This window comes from Drosophila novamexicana, unplaced genomic scaffold (assembly GCF_003285875.2).
Source record: "Drosophila novamexicana strain 15010-1031.04,08,12 unplaced genomic scaffold, DnovRS2.1 tig00000193-arrow-pilon, whole genome shotgun sequence".
NCBI lineage: Eukaryota > Metazoa > Arthropoda > Insecta > Diptera > Drosophilidae > Drosophila > Drosophila novamexicana.
Genome location: NW_020824787.1, coordinates 4,381,174 through 4,400,869, shown reverse-complemented (window position 1 = coordinate 4,400,869; position 19,696 = coordinate 4,381,174). Strand labels below are relative to the sequence as shown.

The window sequence follows — 19,696 nt, the reverse complement described above, 5'->3', positions numbered from 1 at the left end:
ATTTAATGTTTGTGTTAATGGAGAGCGCACAACTTAAGCTTTTAGGAATGCGTTTAATTAAACGTGTTAATTGACGCTTACTACGTTTATATGAGGGCCTTTAATCGTGATTAAACATTTAATCCAAATATATGTTAAAAGTAAAAGTATTAAATGCAATTTCCAAATATATGAGAACTTATCAACCTTAACAGTTTTAGTAGTATGTGAAATTAAATTACTATAGTGATTAGAGTTATTGTGATAATGGCTTCATTTTGAATGAATATTCAGCATATACAAATTTTTGTTGTTAGTATTGCTTTTAACTAAGCGCAATCTTCGAATGTAATTAAGTTTTATAATTTCCAGACAAAACTACATTTGTTGTCGATACTGTCATTTGTTGTCATATAGGGCATATAATCAAATACAGTGATCGCTTACACATGAAAGACTATTTTCAGAGCTAATTCCAGTTTCCATAATATTCTAATTAACAAATGCTTCACTTTTTCTAAAAATAAATTATTTATTTTTCTGCATTCCTATATTCAAAAAAAAAAAAACATTTAAAAAAATTGGAATTTAATTAACTAATCAAAAAGTTTATAATTTTCGAGGTGACATGAGCTCGAGCCAGCGTAAAGTCAAAGAAATAATAAAATAAATAGACAAAAGCAAGAAAATTAAACAAATTTACAACAAATTAAAATATTAACTACCACAAGCTGTCCTCCCTGGGCTTGTAATCCGGCAGCAGCTCCCAAATTTTCATGCGCCAACGCTGGCGACGCTCTTCCGTCTCCTTTTCCAGGCGTAATATTTGCGGCAGTCGTTGCCAACAATCCAGGACCTTCCATTTGAGGTGCCTTAAGAGGGATATATGCATACACAGGACTCTATAGTTTCAACTCGGGCACTTACCACTCGTGATGAGAGATGGCCTGTCGCAGCTTGGTGTCCTCAACCAAGCGACAGCCGGTGGTGAAGTTTAGCCAGCGTCCAAACCAGTGCTCCATAGCATGCAGGGCATGCCAGTCGATGGCCACCTGCATCTTGTTGCGCTCCTCCTGCATATAGAGCCGCCAGGCATTTACGGCCCGTCGCTTCACCGCCTTCTCGTAGCACAGTTCCGCACGGAAGCGCTTCTCCCGTTGCCGGTATGCCGTATATTTTTGCCATTCGACAAAGAACTTCCGCTTGTATAGACGCCGACAGAACTCCTCGCACTTGACCAGATTGTCGTGCTTGCGCTGTAGCAATCGCTTGAAGCCCTCCATGCCAACGCGACGCAATAGCAGACGACGACTGAACTCCAGAGCCTTGCGTTGATTCTCAATGAAGCGCTGACGTTCACGCTCCTTCAGCACCTTAGCCATTTTCTCCTGGCGGCGCTTCTCCTTCAGCACCTCCATGCGCAAGCGTTTGGCCTCCTCATCCTCCTGGCGCTGTTTGGACAACAACTTGAAATCGTAGTCTGTGTGTGCCTGCGCCGACTTACCTTGGCCTCCTCCATGGCCAGTTTGGCTGCCTCGCGCTCAGCTTCGGCCTGGGCGCGCCGCTGACGCGCCTGCTCATGCCGCACACTACGCTCTAGGGCGCGCTCCTGCATGTGCCGCAGAAAACGTGGCTGCAGCAGCGCCTTGCCCTGCAGACGTTCCAGTTCCTCGTCCTCGGCATCACGCAGACTGCCAATCAGCTGCAGGCACTTGGCCTTGGCCTTTGCCTTGGGATCGCCACAGCGTATGACGGTTTTCAATTCCTGCTTGAGATCCTCGCGTGCCTCTTTGGCCTCGTCGCTGAGCTTGTGCAGCTTCAGCTGCATAATAAGACGCTCCTGACGCTCCAGCTTGATGCGCTGCAAATCTATGATGTCCTGCTGCACCTTAAGCCTGAAAAGTATAGGGAATAGGTAAGTGAAAATTGGAGCAGTCCCAGTCAAGGTGTTGCTGCCATACTTATTCTTAAACTGCTTGGCCATTTTGATGGCTTCTTCGCGCTGCTCCAGCGTCTTTTTCGCTATTTTGTCCGCATCGTTTGGAGTTGACGGCCGTTTGTTCTCCCGCTGACGCCTCTTCTCCTGCCTGAGCTTGTCCAGAAATGCATTTATTTTGGTAACACGATTGATGTGCGTTTTTCCCGGCTCCCGTTCGATCTTCTCCATGGTAGTATAATGTATCCATCTGAGAAAGTACGTGCGCATAAGATTCAGATCCGTATTGCTGCGTGCCTGGAACAACTGCTCGATAATCCGTTGCTTTTCAGGTGGCACGGTCGTCGGATTATCATCGTCAGAGCTGCTGCTGCTGCTGCTGCACAGCTGCGTTTCTGGCTTGGGCAGGAGCACCACTTTGGGTAATTCAATGCGGCGTATAAGCAACGGCTCCGGCTCCGACACGGATGAGGCTGCCGGTTCGAACGCTTCGACGTGGCTTGGTGTCTTTGCTGTCTCCGGCAACTGGAATTTCACGAGCTTCACGGGCGCTTCCACTGGCACAATCAGCTCTATGTCCAATTGCAACTTTTCCTGCTCAGCTGCTTCGAGTTGAAGCTCATATAATGCCTCCTCGGCCAGATCCGATATGACAGAATCAATGCCCTCGCTGGTATTGGAGCAGGTGGAAGATTCACGCTGCAGCTGTGGCTGCTCGGCCGGCTGCTGCTGCTGCTGCAGTTCCTCCTCGTGACGTATTGTGCGCACGTGCAGCATCTGACGCTCGGCAGCGGCGCGCATGGGTCTGAACATTTCCTCGGTGGTTAGGAGAGGACTTGGCGTGCGACAGCGTTGCTGCAACTGCGCCTTGCTCTCGTCCAGCTGCACCTGCTTGACAAACTTACGATACTCCAGCATGTCCAGCTCTTCACGCAGTTCCAGCTGCTCGTCCTGCTTTACCTCGACACGCTCCAGCCAGATGTGCTCTATGTCCGCATCCGCCTCCGGCTCCGGCTCCAGCTGTCGTAGCAGCGTTGTCGTCGCCAGCTGCTTGCGTATGGAGCACAGCTGCGCGGCCTGACCCAGTGCGTCGACGGGCGTCTTGTAAAAATTGTCAATGTGTTGCGCCGCCTGCGACAGACTCTCCATCAAGGGGCCATGGTTGAGCTTAAAGTCTGGCTTGGTGGGTCGAACACGTATCTTCCGCACCTGCACGCGCGGATGTTGTCTGGCCAGTTGCTGGCGAAACTTTTGCAGCTGATTGTTAACATAACGCTGTTCCACATCCAGATTATGCGCCTTGGTCGCGTCCAGTGTGCTGCCATGTGCCACTGTGGCCAATGGCAGCTTGCGTGGTATCTGAGAGAACTGCAGCAAAGATTAAGGATTATGTCTCATGGGCTTACGGACTCACCATCTCATGACGCATATCCATTATAACGCTAGGATTGAGTTGACGTTGCGGCTCACCGTGAATGAGCAGCTGGGATTGCCGTTTGCCAATATAGTCCACCTCAATGAAACGACGCACTGCATCCGTTTTAAGGCCCAACGGATTCGCATTTAGATGGCGTTTACGTATGCGGTCCCAGCGCGTCGGCTTATTCAGTTTTTCGCGACGTTTTTGTAGCGACATTTTGTATATTTATCCTACAAATATTTTTTATTGAAATTAATTTAACTGTCTGAAAGAAAAGCAAGGATTGCTTGTACACAAGTTGGAAATGTTGTCCAGGCAACTAATCAACAACTATCAAATTTTCTAATATCAGTGGGCAATGGTTGCTATGCAGCCAATGCCCTAGAAATATGAATATTTCTTTTTCCCTTTTAAGAGAAGCAACCTGCCGGGCAAGGCCGGGCTATACCCGCTAGTTAAATTATATTTGTATTGCCTACGTTCTAAATCCAAGTTCAAGCAAAGAACTTACAAATCCGAGTTTTTTCGCTTATATCCTTACAGTATATCTCAACAAAAATAAGGGTTTGACTCTCAGGCTACAGTTCCTGTTTTTAAAAACATATTTTGTAGAACTCGTTATTTTAACCTTATAATAATAATTATAATAATAACATATTTTAAATGATTTTTGAGCTAGTTTTGTACAAACTCATTTGAGGGGTGTTTCCGACTTTGTGGAAAGTCCACTCCTCCTTGATGGAAATGGGAGTCAAAGATTTGCTGGGTGACGTTTCGCGCTCAAATTCATTTCCAAGGATCTACATAAAAAATCATTTGAGACGTGTTTCAGAGGAAAGTGCATTTTAAAGATATTTTTTGTGAATTTTCAAAGTTCTATATTAGAATATAACGAATCCGTGTTTCAGTGATTTGGGAAATTCCACTCGCAGCAGTGGTAAAATGGCGGAAAACGTTTGTATAAAAGTAATTTGTTTACCGTCCGATCAGTTTCAATATGATTTTCAAAGCTTTTTGAGAACATTGATTTTATAACATACGTGCCACGGGCAAGGCCGGGCTATACCCGCTAGTCTAATATAATTGGGAAATAGAATAAATCCATAATTTCGCATTTTAAAGCGCAAGTTGTTCCGATTTAATTACAAAACGTTTGCAATAAATGCAATAAATATACATAAGGAGTAATAACACAATTTTGGACTTGAAAGCTTAGTTTATGCTGAGTATGGAGCGAGAGCGGGCGGCTAGTGGATTAGGCAGGATTTAGGCAGCAGCCGGATCCTTCTTGGTCTTCTCTTTCTTCGTCTTCTGCTTGTCGGCGGCGGCCTGTTCCAGATCGATTGGTGCTGGCTTGACAAACGGAATCTCGTCCTGATACTTGCTCGGCATGAATTTCTTAAGAGGCTCAGGCACCTTGATGCCTGTCTCAGTCTGATGGGTTTCGAGTATGGCGCAAATGACACGTGTCGCCGCGCACATTGTGGCGTTCAGCATGTGCACATAGTCGACGGCGGCGTTCATCTTCTTTGTTTGGCCATAGCGCACGAGGAGACGACGGGCCTGATAGTCCAGGCAATTGGAACAGGAGACCAGCTCTCTGTAGGCGCCACTGCCGCCAAACCAGGCCTCCAGATCGAGTTTCTTTGAGGCAGCATGATTGAGCGCACCGGACACGATGTTGACCACACGGTAGGGAATGCCCAGCGATTGGCAGAACTGCTCGGCATTGCCAATCATTTCGTCCATCATTTCCCAAGATTTGTTGTCGTGCGGCGAGGTCAACACAAACTGTTCGACCTTCTCGAACTGATGCACACGGAAAATGCCGCGCGTATCGCGTCCATGTGAGCCCACCTCCTGACGGAAGCAAGTGGACAGGCCGGCATATTTAATGGGCAATGATGCCTCCGGCAGCCACTCATCGCGATGATAGGCCGCAATGGGCTGCTCAGAGGTGGCTATCAGGTATTTCTCATCGGTGCCGCTCTCCTCGGCACGTTCGCTGCCCTTGCCCACAACCTTGTAGAGCTCCTCATCGAACTGCGACAGTTGGGCCACTTCCTGCATAACCTCCTTGCGCATAAAGAAGGGTGTGTACAGCGGCACATAGTCACGTGCATAGAGCAGATGCAGAGCATGTTGTATTAGGGCCTGCTCCAGGAACACCGCTGCGCCAGTTAGGAAGTAACCGCGTCCACCCGATACCACGGCACCCTTCTCGGCATTCATGCCGTCGATCATAACAATGAGATCCACATGCGAGTACTTGCCGCGTTTCTGACAATCGCCAAAGGTGCGCTCTACGCGGTTTTCATCCTCGTCGTTGGAAACGGGCACAGATTCGTGCAAATGATTGCCCACCTCGCGCAGCGCCGTGTTACGTGTTTGCTCGGCCAGCTCCAATGCTTTCTGGTTCTCAGTCATCGCATCGTCGATGAGTAAGCGCAGCTGTTTGATTTGATTAACCGTCAGCGGCTGCAGCGTTTCGGCTGTGACCTGAGTCAGATCGGCGCGAACAGCGGCTGGCACCTCCTCGCCCTCGGCACCGACAGGCTCCTTCTTCTTCATTTTCTCGCCAATTACCTTGCTGCAGACATTCTTCACCTTGTTCAGGTTGTCAGCGCGATGACGTCGCTGACGCCATTCGGTGTCCTTTTCGATGACTGTCTCAACCAGGGCGACATCTTTGAAGCGTTTCTTTTGATTATCGCGCACCGCATCGGGATTGCCACCCTTGTCGCTACGAAACAAATCTAAATCCAAAACCATTTTTTACGCTTTTTACTTAATTTGCACAGCGGATTTCGTCAGCGTTTCGTTGTGTCGGCGTTTATCACAACGTGGCGGCTATAGAGATGCGAATTGACTGAGTTACTGTAACGGAGTAACTGTTACTTGTCACCGGCAGCTGTTATTTAGCTGTACTAAAGCTTTAACTTTGCCGAAATGAGGACGCTAAGACAAGAGTTAACTAAAGGACTTAGCTGACAAACTTAATCAATACACTAAACAGCTATTATTACATAACAAAAAGTTTGTAAAAAGTAGCACATATTGCCAGCAACTTTCTCATCGCTATTTGATGGCTGTTATCGATAGTTTTTAACAGTGGGACACTAGCCCTGGCCTGACAGTTACTTGTCTCCGGCAGTTGTTGTTGTTAGCTCGCAATATAATATATAAGTCACGAGTTATGTAACAAAGGTCAAAAGCAAGTTTAACAGTTACTATTATATATAAATGATTCTTAAATAACATGCAGACAGTAGCCCCTATTGCTTGCGACTATCTCATCGCTATTTGATGGCTGTTATCGATAGTTCTTGTTATTGACGCAGCAGCCCTGGCTTGAAATTTTTTAAAAATTGACTTCTTATTGAACATAACATATATTTTATACGTCCCATACGCCATGGATTTCATCGAGCGCGAATTGGTCGACATACGCGCAAATTGCGAAAAACAAATAGCCAGCAGCAAAATAATTAGCTGCAGTGCTACGCTAGTGCGTGTCGACCTGCTGCCGGATAGACCCAATCGCACCATGACCGTTTGTTTACGCTTTCCCGAGGATTATCCACAGAGCTCAGCCATTTTGGTGGAGCTTAAGAGTCGTGTTTATTCCGACAAATTGCTCGCGGAGCTCACGCGGCTAATGGACGACTATGCAAGGGAGCATTTGGGAACAGCACAAGCTTTGCTTGTATTGCGATTTGCCCAGCAATACTTGTTGGACAATCCGCTGTGCGTGTGCCTGGACGAGATCAAGCAGCTGCGCATGGATCTAAAAGGCGTAGAGAACTCACAAAATGTTGCCAGCCAGCTAAAGCTTCGACAGCGCACAAGTTGCGTGGAATTAATTGCCCGTGGCGGCAGTTACGTCTATCGCGTGACAGCCGCCGTGCCCGACTCCTATCCCAACCAGTGCGTGGAGCTGCGTGGCCAGGAGTCAAATCTGCCCACCGTCCTCGTGCGTTATCTGAACGGACAGTCCCGAGAGATAGCACGCCAATGCGTTGAGCCACCGCTGCGTCTCAGCAAGGAGGAGCTGGCGCACTTTCGGCCCGTGCGTAGTCTCTATCGTACGCTAAAGTTTTGCCTGGAGGCTACACGGGATTTTCATCAGGAATTGTGTCCGATTTGTAATAGTACCGTGCTGCAGGCACAGCCAGAGTCTATGGTGCTGGACGAGCATGCGGATGCGTTTGTCGAGCGTGTCTACTGCGGCCATCTCTTTCATCAGGGCTGTCTGAAGCTGTACCTGTCCGAACCACCGTTTCCCAAAGGCGGCAAACTGTGCCCGGCCAAGCGCCGGCATCCGCGCTCCGATGCACAAACCTACATGGGCAAGGGAGCCACTGCAGCAGCCACGTCCGCAGCGAGTGGCAGTCAAAAGAAACTGGATGGCGCCGTCTGTGGCATTAAGCTGGCCCATGACCGTTGGGTGGTGAATGTGAAGACGGCAGAGGCGCGTTGGGCACAAAAGCAGGCACGACAACGTGAACTGGAGGAGGTTGTCGATTTTCTGCAGTAAGTTGGGATCAGAAAAACTTGATTTTTGTACATATATTTAACTTGTGATGTATATTATTCGAATACGCTTAAATGGCTGCAGATGCTAGTTATGAAATAAATAGAAAAATGATAATGAGATAATGAGCGAACGACACTTATAAGTATTGAAATTTGGATTACTGTGCTTTGTGCGACTAGGTTATATATATATATATTTCGCATGTGCGTTGTCTTGTCTTTTTTTCTGGAAGCACTTGCATCATTGACTTGACAGGCTTTAGAAGCCCGTGATAATTTCATCATCTTCGTGGCGCTTGATGGGATCACCCTTGATCAGCGATGAAATCAAGCTGCAAAAACGGAGCACATATAATAACCAAGTGAATATATACATACATGGATCACACACTTACCAATAGAGGCCCACAAAGAACATGACAAAGTAGAAGCCCAGATAAATCATGCAATTCCTTAAATGCACCTTCAGCAGGCCGCGACTGTGTATATCCACGGGATCGTAGACGCCCAGGCTGTCGCGGCGTTGCCGGTGCAGCTCATAGAACAGCCACACGACCATGGGCAAATTGAGCAGAAACATCACCCAATGACTAAAAACAAACACAATTAACAAAATCAGTTGAGCAACAGTTGAAAGCAGCTACCCGGAGATGAGCAGCAGGGCGCAGAGCAGCGCATGTGAGCCAAATTTGGGTATGACCCAAAAGTTGAGGCGACGACAGCATTCCTGTGCATTTAAATAGTCGCATTCCAAGTCGGCCAGCGTTAGCACCTGTTATAAAAAATCATGTTCATTACATTTTTCCTCGTATTTTCCCGGCGATTTTCTCAAACATTTCACTTACATAGTAAATTAATAGCAATAGTATGGCGCCATATACTAGCAATGTTATGCAGAACACAGCTGTTTCTGGCAAAAACATAATTGCACTGCTGATTCACCTTTTACTTAAAAACTATATATTTAAATTACTACAAACAAATGTTTTGCAGCATTTTCGCTGTTGTTATTAATTAGTGCTGACAAATAGTGTTGGGAAGTGCAAAAAACATACGCTCCATTTACAACAGGCTGGCAACACTGCACAGCTAAACCAATTCAATTGCTTGTAAACAACAAAAAAATAAGTTAGTTATAGTTGTTGTTTTTTATTAGTAAATGGGCGGCAAAAGCTATTATTGTGATTACTGCTGTTGCTATATGAAAAATGACCTGAATGTGCGCAAGCTGCACAATGCGGGTGCTTCGCACACCGCTGCAAAGGGAACCTACATGCGTCGCTTTGAGGGTGAGCTATGCATTGAAATGCATAATAAATAATATATACATATGTACATATTTAGATCCGCGCAAAATATTGGCAGCGGAGCGCAGTAAACGGCCCTGCAAGCGCTTCTTTGCTGGCTATTGTAGATTTGAACAGCTCTGCAATTTCCGACATTACACGGATAAGCAAATGAAGCAGCTCGAGAAAATAGGTGCATCATAAATTTCCAAGTAACATTCTTTTATTTACTCATTTTTAAACTACTTCCAGTGAGTCAATTAAAGAAGAAAGCCTCTAAGAAGCAAAGGAACCCACAGAAAACAAAACGCAATTTGCCGCCCTCATTGCAACCCCTAGACTTGGCGAAGCTTAAGCAAACAAATTGGGACTTAAGTTGGGGCTAAAAAACAAAAAAACCCATTTCAGTAAAATGAACAAATTTGTGCTATTTGTAATAAATAATTCGTTGATTAGTATAGGTTTCATCTAGTTTTTCCATTTAAAATGCCATTAACCTTATCCATGATACGAGAAACTTTTAAATTAATGCGCAAGACACGAGCATATTCATAATGAAACGATTTAGGGCTATGCCCGCTGAGGTTCTCCTCATCGGGATTGGCCAGATGAGCCAGGAGAAAGTAACACAAATGTTCAAGCTCGCCTTCAACGGCATAGAACAAACTTGCATTGCCCGCACGCGCTTCGGTGGCATTCAGTATCTCGTGCTTCAGCTGGCGTCTCAGCAGCTTCTCCTTGTTGTGCTCCAATCTGTCGCAGGCGCGCTCATAGTATTTGGCAAATGTTTTCTCATCACATTTATTGTTGGCTTCCACGTTTGTTTCCTTCACTTCTTCGGATGCACGCCTATAGATGGCTGCACCCAACTGTCTCTGATCGATGGTGTCGCATATAATCTCAGCCATTCTGTAGCGATTGTAGCGCACAGCAATGTGGAGCGCTGTGTAGCCATCATCGTTGATTTGCAGCAGGAGATTAAGGTCTATCCGCTGCATCAGCTCCCGCAGCGACTCCAACTGTACATTATTAATAATGGCTATGTGCAGAGCCGTATTGGCGTCCTCGTAGATATGATTGGGCAACACGCCGGCATTGAGCACAACTCGAACAATTTCTGGATCGCAGTCGTTGGTTAGCGCCAGCTGCAGACAATCCTCACCATCGGCGCTGAGTATTTCATTGAAATCCTTGTTTCCCTTCAACTTGGTCCACACATAAACCTGTCGCTGCACGCACTGAACATCTCCAGCTAACATGGCATCGTGTATGGGCCTGACAAAGTAAAAATAAATCATTAATTACTTTGTACTAAAAATTTGTCATAGCTATGATTTAACGAATTGGTCTGAATGGAAGCTAAAGCTAAATAATTGCTTGCATATCGGTGAAAAAAGGTTGCGTATTAGATAATATAAAATATATATAAGTGCATTTCATTTCAATTCCTATCGTATGCGTCATTTAGTATTAGTTAGCTTAAGCTAGAGCTCGTGAAATATGAAGCTTAACGTACAGCAAACCCTCCGCGGACATTTCTTCAGCTCGTAAGAACTCTTTTTCCATCATCAATAAAATGGTGCGTTCATTGTCATTGTTGATGTAATTGTCCATTTGATTGCATAGCTCGAGCACATTTATGTCACTAAGATTGGATAGATTGGACATGATTGAATCTCGACGTTGCATGGCATTTCCCTGGGGCGTGGGGCTGGCAGAAGGGCTGGGCTCCTGTGAAAATAATTGAAATAACAAAATCATTAGAAAGGCACAAGCGTAACTGATTATTCAAATGCTTTGCTTCATACGGAATTGTCCACTTTGTTCTTTTTCTGCGGCGGCAACGGTGTCAGTTGTTTCTCCTCGCGCTCCTGCAACGCCATTTGGGCCGTCGATCGCTTGACCACCTGCGGCACACATGTATTTCGCTTGCGTCCGCGTTTTCGTGGCACTTTCTTAGCCGTTTCCGTGGGAATCTCATTGTGTGGGCTGCTTGTGACAGCTGATTTTGTTTCAACGGGGCATTCTTGTTTTTTAACGGATTTCACTGGTTGTATATGTTTGGCAATTTCTAATTCTTTAGTCTGTTTAGTCTCTATTGTATCGGTTTGCGTTGACGCATTCACTTTGAGCGCCTTTTGTTTTTGTTCATTTATAGAGCATTGTTTACACTGATTAGGATTCAAGATAGCCGACTTATCATTACGACCGTTGATAGCGTCAATTACGCGCTGCTGCAGGGCCTTGTCGGGCAGGCGCATAAGCAACTTGAATATGTCCTCGTAAATGGACTGAAAGGATTTGCGCTGCATATATGTGTTGGTGATAACATTGGTTGGTATGTGCATAACACGCACGCTCGAAGAACTGATTATGGGCGGAGTTGTGGCACCGTTTGGTGCTTTTTTCATTATATCTGGCGTAATCACACGAACGTGTTGCGATTTCGTTAATAACACTTTCTTCATCATTGGCACTTTATTACGAACTGCGGAGCTTATTTAAACGTTTCTATGCTTGTTGTTACTTTCGGGGGATGTCTCGTTTTATTTTGATGCAAATTATATTAAGTTGGTTTTTCCCCAGCACGCCTGCAGTATCAATACCGATAAGTCCAATTGCAGAGTTACTAACGATTTATCGTTAAACAAATAACGTTGTGCAGCACTGTTCGAGAATATTTCAATTTGGTACGGTAGATTATGCGCTTCTATCGATAGAATCAAACAGTTATTTGCACTTTTTATTTAATTAATGTCATAATAATTGCAATGCAAAATTTATTTAAATATTGAACTTAGCTTTATGTCATGTTAAATTCAAATTGGGGCGGTAAGCTGCTTTGCTTCTTCTTTGCTGCGAATAATTAGTATTTGCTCCTGTTCTAATCGATAACACAAATGTTGGCATTTTGTGTGAATGGCAAAAGCAGGCTGAGATTTTTTCCACAATTTTTTTTATTGTGCGTATGCCTATTGTTAATTTAGAATCAAAACCAAGTGAAAAAGTTTCTATTTGAGATTTGCTAAATGAGTGAGTTGCGTGGTAATTGTTGCTAGCTAGTTGTGCAGAACACACGTTTTGTTGGATTTAAAACGAATTCGGCCCCAGGTAGGCGTAACATGGACTCGCATTCGCGCTATGGACGCAGCTTTTCTGGTGGCAGCGCTGGCGGCGGAGGCAACAATAGCGGCAACAGCCAATACAGACGCTACAGTCGCTCCCGTTCGCGTTCTCGGTAAGCACACAAACACAGACACGCTTCTGCAGTCACCTGCGTATAAAAATAGACCGGAACAATTGGCTAATTTATTTATGTTATGTGCCTCGTTGCAGGGAGCGTAACCGTGACCAGGCTGGGTACAGGCGCCGGAACTCTCGTTCGCGCAGTCGCGAACGCTCTATGCATCATCGCAATGCTGGCAGCGATGACAAGGATCTGTATCGCGATCTAATTAACGATGATTACAATGAGGATCGAGGCAGCAGCTACAGCGGCTATAACAATTCGCGCAGCAATAATTATCACAGTCGTCGCGACGATAACTATGACAGTGAGCGTGAACGTGAACGTGAACGTGATAGGGACCGGGATCGGGATCGGGAGCGTGATCGCGAACGTGACCAGCGCTGGAAAAACTATGATCGAGAGCCACGTGAACGCAACTCTGACTATGAGCGCGGCATGGAGCGCAGGTAACTTCCGCTGTTCTCATATATTCTTACACATTCTTATAAGCTTATAATCTTCCAGTCGCGACTATCGCTCGCACAACAATGGCAACGGCAGCAGTGCAGCCGCCGGCAGCAGCCGGGATCGCGACAGACGATATCCCTCCGATGAGGACAGCTATGACAGCGACGAGAGCGATGACAGCCAATATCGTCGCAATCACATCCGGACCAGCAACGAGGCTCTCAATCAAATTATTATATTTGGTTTGAAAAAGCACATCACCGAGGCGGACGTGAGTAGCCCAATCAGAGCAGTTGCTACTAGAGATCAGTGCTGTCCACTGGGGCATCCGATGCCAATGTTATAAGTAGTTAAAAAACGCCCACTCCTTTCTCGAGCACAACCTTTTAAACTGGTTGGATAGTTCGTATCATTGAGATTGCCAAAATTCGTTTTAAATTTCAACTGTTTACAAGTTGCAAGAAAATAGCCACATTCTGCTGGACAGAAGCGCCTTATATATTTAAAAACAATGATTTAGTTTTGTGCCAAATCCGCTTACGCATTACGGACGTAGTTTATAGCGCTGTTTGCTATTCCGTTTGCCTTTTGCAACATTCCATACTTGCATATTTTTCAAATACGTTTCTTAGTTTTCGAAAGAATTGAACTAATTCCAACTACTGTTAAACTATTAAAATATTTTCTATTCGTTTGTCTTTCGAAACATTCCATAATTGTATAATATCCATTTACCTTTTCGATCTTAGTTTTCGGATTTCGAAAGATTTAAACCGATTGCAATTCGTGTCAAAAACAATTAATTCAACTTTTTGCTATTACAGATAATGGGCGCACTGATACAAGTGAATATGGAGCCTTCTTCTATACGGCTTATACGCAAAAGACCTACAGGTGGGTTACATTATCGAAGCTTTTTCTATAACTTAGCTTAACCATATGCAGTAAGACAAATAGCTACAAACGGGGCGTAAGTATTACTTTTGTGTTAACTTGGCAGTAGTCCGGCAAAGTTCGCACCAGCAACCAAATTGAATATACTTGGCCTTCCATAAAAAAACCGACAACAAAACAAATAAAAAAAATAAAAAAAAAACAAAACATACCCAAAAATGCTACCAAAATATTAAACAAACTACATTTTTTGACAAAAACCATTTTGTATCTGCTTCTATCTAAAATTTAGGTGCATCACGCGGTTTCGCATTTGTCGAGTTTAATACCGTTGAGGAAGCAACACGTTGGATGGATATAACCCAGGTATCACAACAAGAAACCCAACTAAGCAAACCAAAAATTAAAAATTATTAAACAAAATACAATAAACAAAACAAAACTCGGCATCAATAATTGCGAAATATGTGCCTTAAGTTCAGTTCCCCAATTTTGCCCATCGACAGAGCAACAACAGCAGCAAAAGATCAAAGTTATCGCAACGCTTCGTATCGTATTATATAGTGGCATATATGTTCCATTTCTCCTAGCCCATATTCTTTTTTCAGAACGTGCCATTTTGGTTTGTTCTGCCGTCTTTTATTTCACATATATTTTTTTGTATGTATGACAAGAGAGTTCCTGGCGGCAACTGAACTTAATGTAAACATTTCAATTTATTGCGTTTACTATATGGAGAAACGACAACAACAACAACAACAACAGCAACTGCAACAACGGCTGCAAACAACAACGGCAACTGCGCGTTTAAGACACAGAAGCAACCTGGTGACTGTGTACTCTGTGCAACTTATGCTATCCCAAAGATCAGTCCACTAATCGATGCCAATCTCTCTTTTCTCTTCCTCTTTCATTCAGGGCACTCTGAAGCTGGGCGATCAACGCGTTTCGCTGCAATACAGCCACAAGCGCATCACCGACTGGCATTGCGTTAAGGTAAGATCAGTAATACATAGTTAAATGACACTTGCTTGAAAGCCTATGAAAGCACATGATCCCAAAGAACTTAAAAGCAGATGGTAGGCACTCAAAATTATAGTCACATTTAAGCTTAAATAAGCTCAACTTCGCTTAAAAGTATGCTGTCTAGCAGGAGTAAGAGCTGCTTTTAAAACTAGACTATACCAAAAAAAGCATAAAAAGTACCTTGGCAAGCTTTATATCATATAAAAGCTGTTTCAAGAAGACTGTTAAATTAAGTAAATCCATTTTAATAGAACAAACTTTATAAAGCTCATTAAAGCCAACTTATTAATTGCATGCTTTAAGCAAGTGTCAATGAAGCATATCAAACTAAATTCCTGTTGCTCTTACAGTGTGGCGTGTACAATTTCAAGCGTCGTTTCTCCTGTTTCATGTGCATGGCATCTCGCGCGGAAAGCGAAAGCATCTTCTCTGGCGGCGGCGAGGGCATCGACGAAGTTAGCCCAATTCTTACAAAAAGTATACATAAATAACAAATATCAATTTTATTGCCAAAAATTGATACGTTGCGGCGTTTTTGGAAAACATATTTTAATTGAAATGCTTTCCCCAACCCACTTCCTTCAATCCAATGCAGAGATCATGTTGCGCAACCTGGACGCGCTGACAAACGAGGAGAGCGTGCTAACTGCCCTGCAGAAGGTGCTGCCCAAATTGGCCAAAACCATTAATAAGGTGCTCATCAGTCGCGATACGCTGACCCAAACGTCACGCGGCATTTGTTATCTGAACTTTGAGACGCTTGTCGACTCGATGGATGTGCACAATGCGCTAACCACACTGGATCCACCGCTCCGGATCGATGATCGTGACGGTAGGTTGAAACGAAGAGCATTGCTATAATACTCTTAATTTCTGGAATCTCTTTTTGCAGTCTGCATCAGCTACTGTATGGACACTGAGAATCGCCAGATATTGCCAAAGGATACACAAGGAGGCAGCATTCATAGCGGTGCTTTGGCCGCTGTACCACCTTCGGATGCGGGCGGTGTATATACGCTAGCCGATGTGCCGCGCCTGGCCGAGTACAGTGCCTCGCTTTATGCATCCACGCCGGCCGAGCATGCCCATTATGTGCAGTATTACACTGATTATTATTTGGCTGAGATCAAGAAGGGCGGCGGACAGCTGCTTAGCGGCGGTGACGCTCAAGTGACTGAGGCCAACTCTGGCGCCGCTGTGGCTCTATCGGCCATACAACGGAAGCAGAAGAAGATTAACAGCATAGAGACGACAGCCACAGCGGCGGCAGCAGCAGCAGCACATGCAGCTGCTGCGGTGAAGGCTACGTTTGCAGCACAGAATGTGGTCGCGCCTAGGGGCAATGATGGCAAAACCTATCGTGAGTGGGCAAATCTCTTTTAAGTATATCCACCTAGTTTATTTGGCTAATTTAATAATCTTCCACTAAAGCTACACCCGATGTATCTCGCTATCAATATGATGAAACCTCCGGCTACTATTACGATCCCAGCACGGGCTTGTATTACGATGCGCACTCGCAGTACTATTATAACAATGAGACGGGCGCCTATTTGTACTGGGATCAGCGGCGGAGCACGTACATATTGGCCACGCCGGCATCAACGCAAGCCGCACTGGCGGAGTCACTGGCCCAGGAATCGCACGCTGAAAAGGATGAGGAGGCGGCTAAGAAGGAGAAGGGCAAAGACAAGGATAACAATAAGCATGATAAGGTCAAGGTGGCCAAGAAGATCGTCAAGGATATGGAAAAGTGGGCCAAACAATTAAATCAGAAAAAAGACTATACTGTGGTGGCCACACCGCAGCCCATATTACCTGGACGCGGTGATCCCGGCGAGGGGCCGAGCACATCACGCGCTGCGGCTGGCGCCTATGCAGACGTGGGCTTCTCTATACTCGAAAAGAAAGAACGCGGCAAGCTGGGCGACTATGTGCCTACGCCAGCCGCTGCACCAATTAATAAATTGGTAAATGCCTATGGCGGCGGTTCCGATTCCGATGAGGACAATGGCGGCGCGCAGGGTGTTGGCGGCGGAGGCGGCAACGGCGGACCTGTCGATGAAATGGACTACGTAGACTTCCAAAAACTAACCTGTCTGCTGTGCAAACGTGCCTTTCAATCACATGATATACTACAAAAGCATTTAAAAATGTCCAATTTACATAAGGAGAACTTGGCTAAGCTCAATATGGAACGCGGTGCCGGCGGCAGCAGCGAAGATGCAGCGGGCGCAGGACTATCGTAAGTCTCAAAATAATATCACATATATATTTCATTTATAAACAAACTCAACCAACAGGTATCGTGACCGTGCCAAGGAGCGACGACTCAAGTATGGTGAGGGCGATCCGCCGCCGCCAAATCGCAGTCGTGAGCGCTTCGAACATGAGATCAAAAATATGCAGACACGACAGAAGGATGGCGGTGCTGCGCCCGCTATGCCCATCAGCTCAAATAATGTGGGGAATCGTCTGCTGCAGAAGATGGGCTGGTCGGAGGGTCAGGGTCTGGGGCGCAAAAACCAGGGACGCACGCAGATCATTGAGGTATATCAATTAAAAAAAAATTGCGTTTATCAATTACATTAATCTTCCATTTTACAGGCCGAGGCGCGCTCGAACAATGTGGGACTGGGCAACAAGAGCAGCACTCTGGCGCCTGGTGACGATTACAAAACATACATTAAGAAAATGATGAAATCACGCTATGAGAATGCTTAAATTGGTTATTTATTGGGTTTGATTCGATGATATCATTTGAATTGTGCATACAAATTGTTTACCTCAATTTTCATTACGTTACATGTCATACCAATCGCATAACTTAGCTGAAATACGTTTACTTTAGTAATCATTGTATATAATAAATATATATAATTTAATATATGAAAGTTAAGTGAGTTTTGTGTTCAAAATTGAAAAGTGATCGATAACAAGCGATAAATTTAACTGACAAAACCGCTAAGCTGTTGGTATTTTTGGCGTGCTTATTTTGGTGTTTGCAAAATGCGGTCACACTTTTCTGCGTTAACGTGTTGTTTACGTTTTGTGTTGCACGTGTTTTAACTATATTATTATTATATATAAAACAAGCGTGTGCCAAATGAGTTCTAGCAAGATACCGCCGTTGACCTACAAGGTTGTGGCCGAGTGCTCCGTGTCCAAGGCGCGCGCCGGCTTTATGACGCTGAGGTATATTTTCAAAAGGAGTCTTCTTTCTATATTTACCAAATAATACTTTTTTTTTAGGCATAGTGAAGTGCGTACACCTGTATTTATGCCCGTGGGCACACAGGGCACTTTGAAGGGCGTGCTGCCGGACCAGTTGATCGAGCTGGACTGCCAAATTCTGTTGGGCAACACCTATCATCTGGGCCTGCGACCCGGCATTGAGACCCTGAAGCTCGCCGGCGGGCTGCACAACTTCATGGGCTGGCCACGAGCCATACTGACAGACTCGGGTGGCTTTCAGATGGTCTCGCTGCTGCAGCTGGCCGAGATTGATGAGCGCGGCGTCAACTTTCGCTCGCCGTTCGACAACAGCGAGTGCATGCTGACGCCGGAGCACTCCATGCAGATACAGAACGCCATCGGGGCGGACATAATGATGCAGCTAGACGATGTGGTGAAGACGACAACGACGGGTCCGCGCGTCGAGGAGGCCATGGAGCGCACCATTCGCTGGGTGGATCGCTGCATTGAGGCGCATGTCCGCGACGATGATCAATCCCTCTTTCCGATTGTCCAGGGCGGCCTGGATGTACCGTTGCGCGAGCGTTGCGTGAGCGCACTAATGGAGCGTCAGGTGCGCGGATTTGCCGTTGGCGGCCTGAGCGGGGGTGAGAGCAAGCATGACTTTTGGCGCATGGTGCACGTGTGCACGGATCGACTGCCGCGCGACAAGCCGCGTTATCTAATGGGCGTGGGCTTTGCCGCCGACCTGGTCGTATGTGTGGCCCTGGGCATCGACATGTTCGACTGTGTCTTTCCCACGCGCACAGCCCGCTTCGGCTGCGCTCTGGTGGACAGTGGCCAGATAAACCTGAAGCAGCAGAAGTACAAGCACGACATGCAGCCCATTGACGAGGCGTGCGGGTGCAGCACCTGCAAGCGCTACACACGCTCCTACCTGCATCACATTGCCACAAGCGAGACCGTCTCCTGCTCACTGCTCAGCGTCCACAATGTGGCCTATCAGCTGCGCCTGATGCGCTCCATGCGGGAGGCTATTCAACGCGACGAGTTCCCACAGTTTGTTCGTGATTTTATGGCGTGTCACTTTGGACGCGATCCAATACCCGGCTGGATACGTGAGGCTTTGGCAGCGGTGAAAATCGAACTGCCGCCCGATGCAGCAGAGGAGCAAGCGGCGAGCAGTTGATGACAAATTAACTTATTGTGTATGCAACAAATAGTATAAATTCAATCTATTTATCTATTTTCAAGAAACTCTTATTATTTTGTTAGTGTATTTAAAGGCCAGTTTCCCTTTTTTGTTACGACACGTAAAAGCTTATGGCCATTCGTGTCTGGCGTCAAAAGCTCTTGGCTTACCTATGGGAAAAAGCTTACCACACATGACGCATGCGAGACATCGAACGCCGCATGAAAGAGGATCAATTTATATTCAATGTGTACTCTATTCTCGCTTTTCTTTCATGCCGTATGGTACTTGAATGTGTCCACAGACATACAGACAAATATGTGTGTATGAGTGTGTGTGTGTGTGTATGCAAATACATTGTATGTACTTGTTTGTGCTGCTGTTCAAATGTTTACCCCCCTCCCTCCCACTATAAAAAGAAACGTGCGCTTTTTGGGTATTGCTCTTTTGCTCTCTTGCTCTCTGACTCTCACGAGCGCTCGCATATGCGTCAGAGACGGAGATCAGCAGGCATTTCAGCAGTCGCGGCCAGTCT

At 45.7% G+C, this 19,696-nt stretch overlaps 8 protein-coding genes across 8 annotated transcripts; 4 read left to right on the top strand and 4 right to left on the bottom strand.

Moving 5' to 3' along the window:
• Positions 1-572: 572 nt before the first annotated feature.
• Positions 573-3,594, bottom strand: LOC115758344 (trichohyalin). The gene is made up of 5 exons (XM_030698921.1): positions 3,330-3,594; positions 1,941-3,283; positions 1,484-1,874; positions 907-1,430; positions 573-851 (listed from the first exon to the last, which is right to left on the bottom strand). Exons 1-5 carry the CDS (start codon positions 3,549-3,551, stop codon positions 701-703), a joined length of 2,631 nt encoding a protein of 876 aa, XP_030554781.1. The 5' UTR covers positions 3,552-3,594; the 3' UTR covers positions 573-700.
• Positions 3,595-4,458: 864 nt separating this feature from the next.
• Positions 4,459-6,279, bottom strand: LOC115758863 (serine--tRNA ligase, cytoplasmic). The gene has a single exon (XM_030699652.1). It carries the CDS (start codon positions 6,105-6,107, stop codon positions 4,602-4,604), a length of 1,506 nt encoding a protein of 501 aa, XP_030555512.1. The 5' UTR covers positions 6,108-6,279; the 3' UTR covers positions 4,459-4,601.
• Positions 6,280-6,676: 397 nt separating this feature from the next.
• On the top strand, positions 6,677-7,886 carry LOC115758724. Its single transcript, XM_030699475.1, has one exon. It carries the CDS (start codon positions 6,751-6,753, stop codon positions 7,870-7,872), a length of 1,122 nt encoding a protein of 373 aa, XP_030555335.1. The 5' UTR covers positions 6,677-6,750; the 3' UTR covers positions 7,873-7,886.
• A 226-nt stretch (positions 7,887-8,112) lies between these two features.
• On the bottom strand, positions 8,113-8,879 carry LOC115758725 (protein cornichon homolog 4). Its single transcript, XM_030699476.1, has 4 exons — positions 8,717-8,879; positions 8,516-8,643; positions 8,267-8,461; positions 8,113-8,203 (listed from the first exon to the last, which is right to left on the bottom strand). Exons 1-4 carry the CDS (start codon positions 8,792-8,794, stop codon positions 8,131-8,133), a joined length of 474 nt encoding a protein of 157 aa, XP_030555336.1. The 5' UTR covers positions 8,795-8,879; the 3' UTR covers positions 8,113-8,130.
• A 68-nt stretch (positions 8,880-8,947) lies between these two features.
• LOC115758726 (zinc finger matrin-type protein 5) lies at positions 8,948-9,622 on the top strand. The gene is made up of 3 exons (XM_030699477.1): positions 8,948-9,160; positions 9,216-9,350; positions 9,410-9,622. Exons 1-3 carry the CDS (start codon positions 9,031-9,033, stop codon positions 9,541-9,543), a joined length of 399 nt encoding a protein of 132 aa, XP_030555337.1. The 5' UTR covers positions 8,948-9,030; the 3' UTR covers positions 9,544-9,622.
• On the bottom strand, positions 9,608-11,762 carry LOC115758722. Its single transcript, XM_030699474.1, has 3 exons — positions 10,966-11,762; positions 10,674-10,888; positions 9,608-10,432 (listed from the first exon to the last, which is right to left on the bottom strand). Exons 1-3 carry the CDS (start codon positions 11,626-11,628, stop codon positions 9,622-9,624), a joined length of 1,689 nt encoding a protein of 562 aa, XP_030555334.1. The 5' UTR covers positions 11,629-11,762; the 3' UTR covers positions 9,608-9,621.
• A 349-nt stretch (positions 11,763-12,111) lies between these two features.
• Positions 12,112-17,637, top strand: LOC115758781 (RNA-binding protein 5-B-like). The gene is made up of 13 exons (XM_030699552.1): positions 12,112-12,190; positions 12,269-12,395; positions 12,494-12,853; positions 12,912-13,125; positions 13,679-13,748; positions 14,041-14,114; positions 14,667-14,744; positions 15,125-15,251; positions 15,370-15,606; positions 15,667-16,134; positions 16,206-17,019; positions 17,078-17,324; positions 17,382-17,637. Exons 1-13 carry the CDS (start codon positions 12,187-12,189, stop codon positions 17,496-17,498), a joined length of 2,937 nt encoding a protein of 978 aa, XP_030555412.1. The 5' UTR covers positions 12,112-12,186; the 3' UTR covers positions 17,499-17,637.
• Positions 17,638-17,792: 155 nt separating this feature from the next.
• On the top strand, positions 17,793-19,182 carry LOC115758582 (queuine tRNA-ribosyltransferase catalytic subunit). The gene is made up of 2 exons (XM_030699300.1): positions 17,793-17,969; positions 18,027-19,182. Exons 1-2 carry the CDS (start codon positions 17,881-17,883, stop codon positions 19,156-19,158), a joined length of 1,221 nt encoding a protein of 406 aa, XP_030555160.1. The 5' UTR covers positions 17,793-17,880; the 3' UTR covers positions 19,159-19,182.
• The last annotated feature ends 514 nt before the right edge of the window (positions 19,183-19,696 follow it).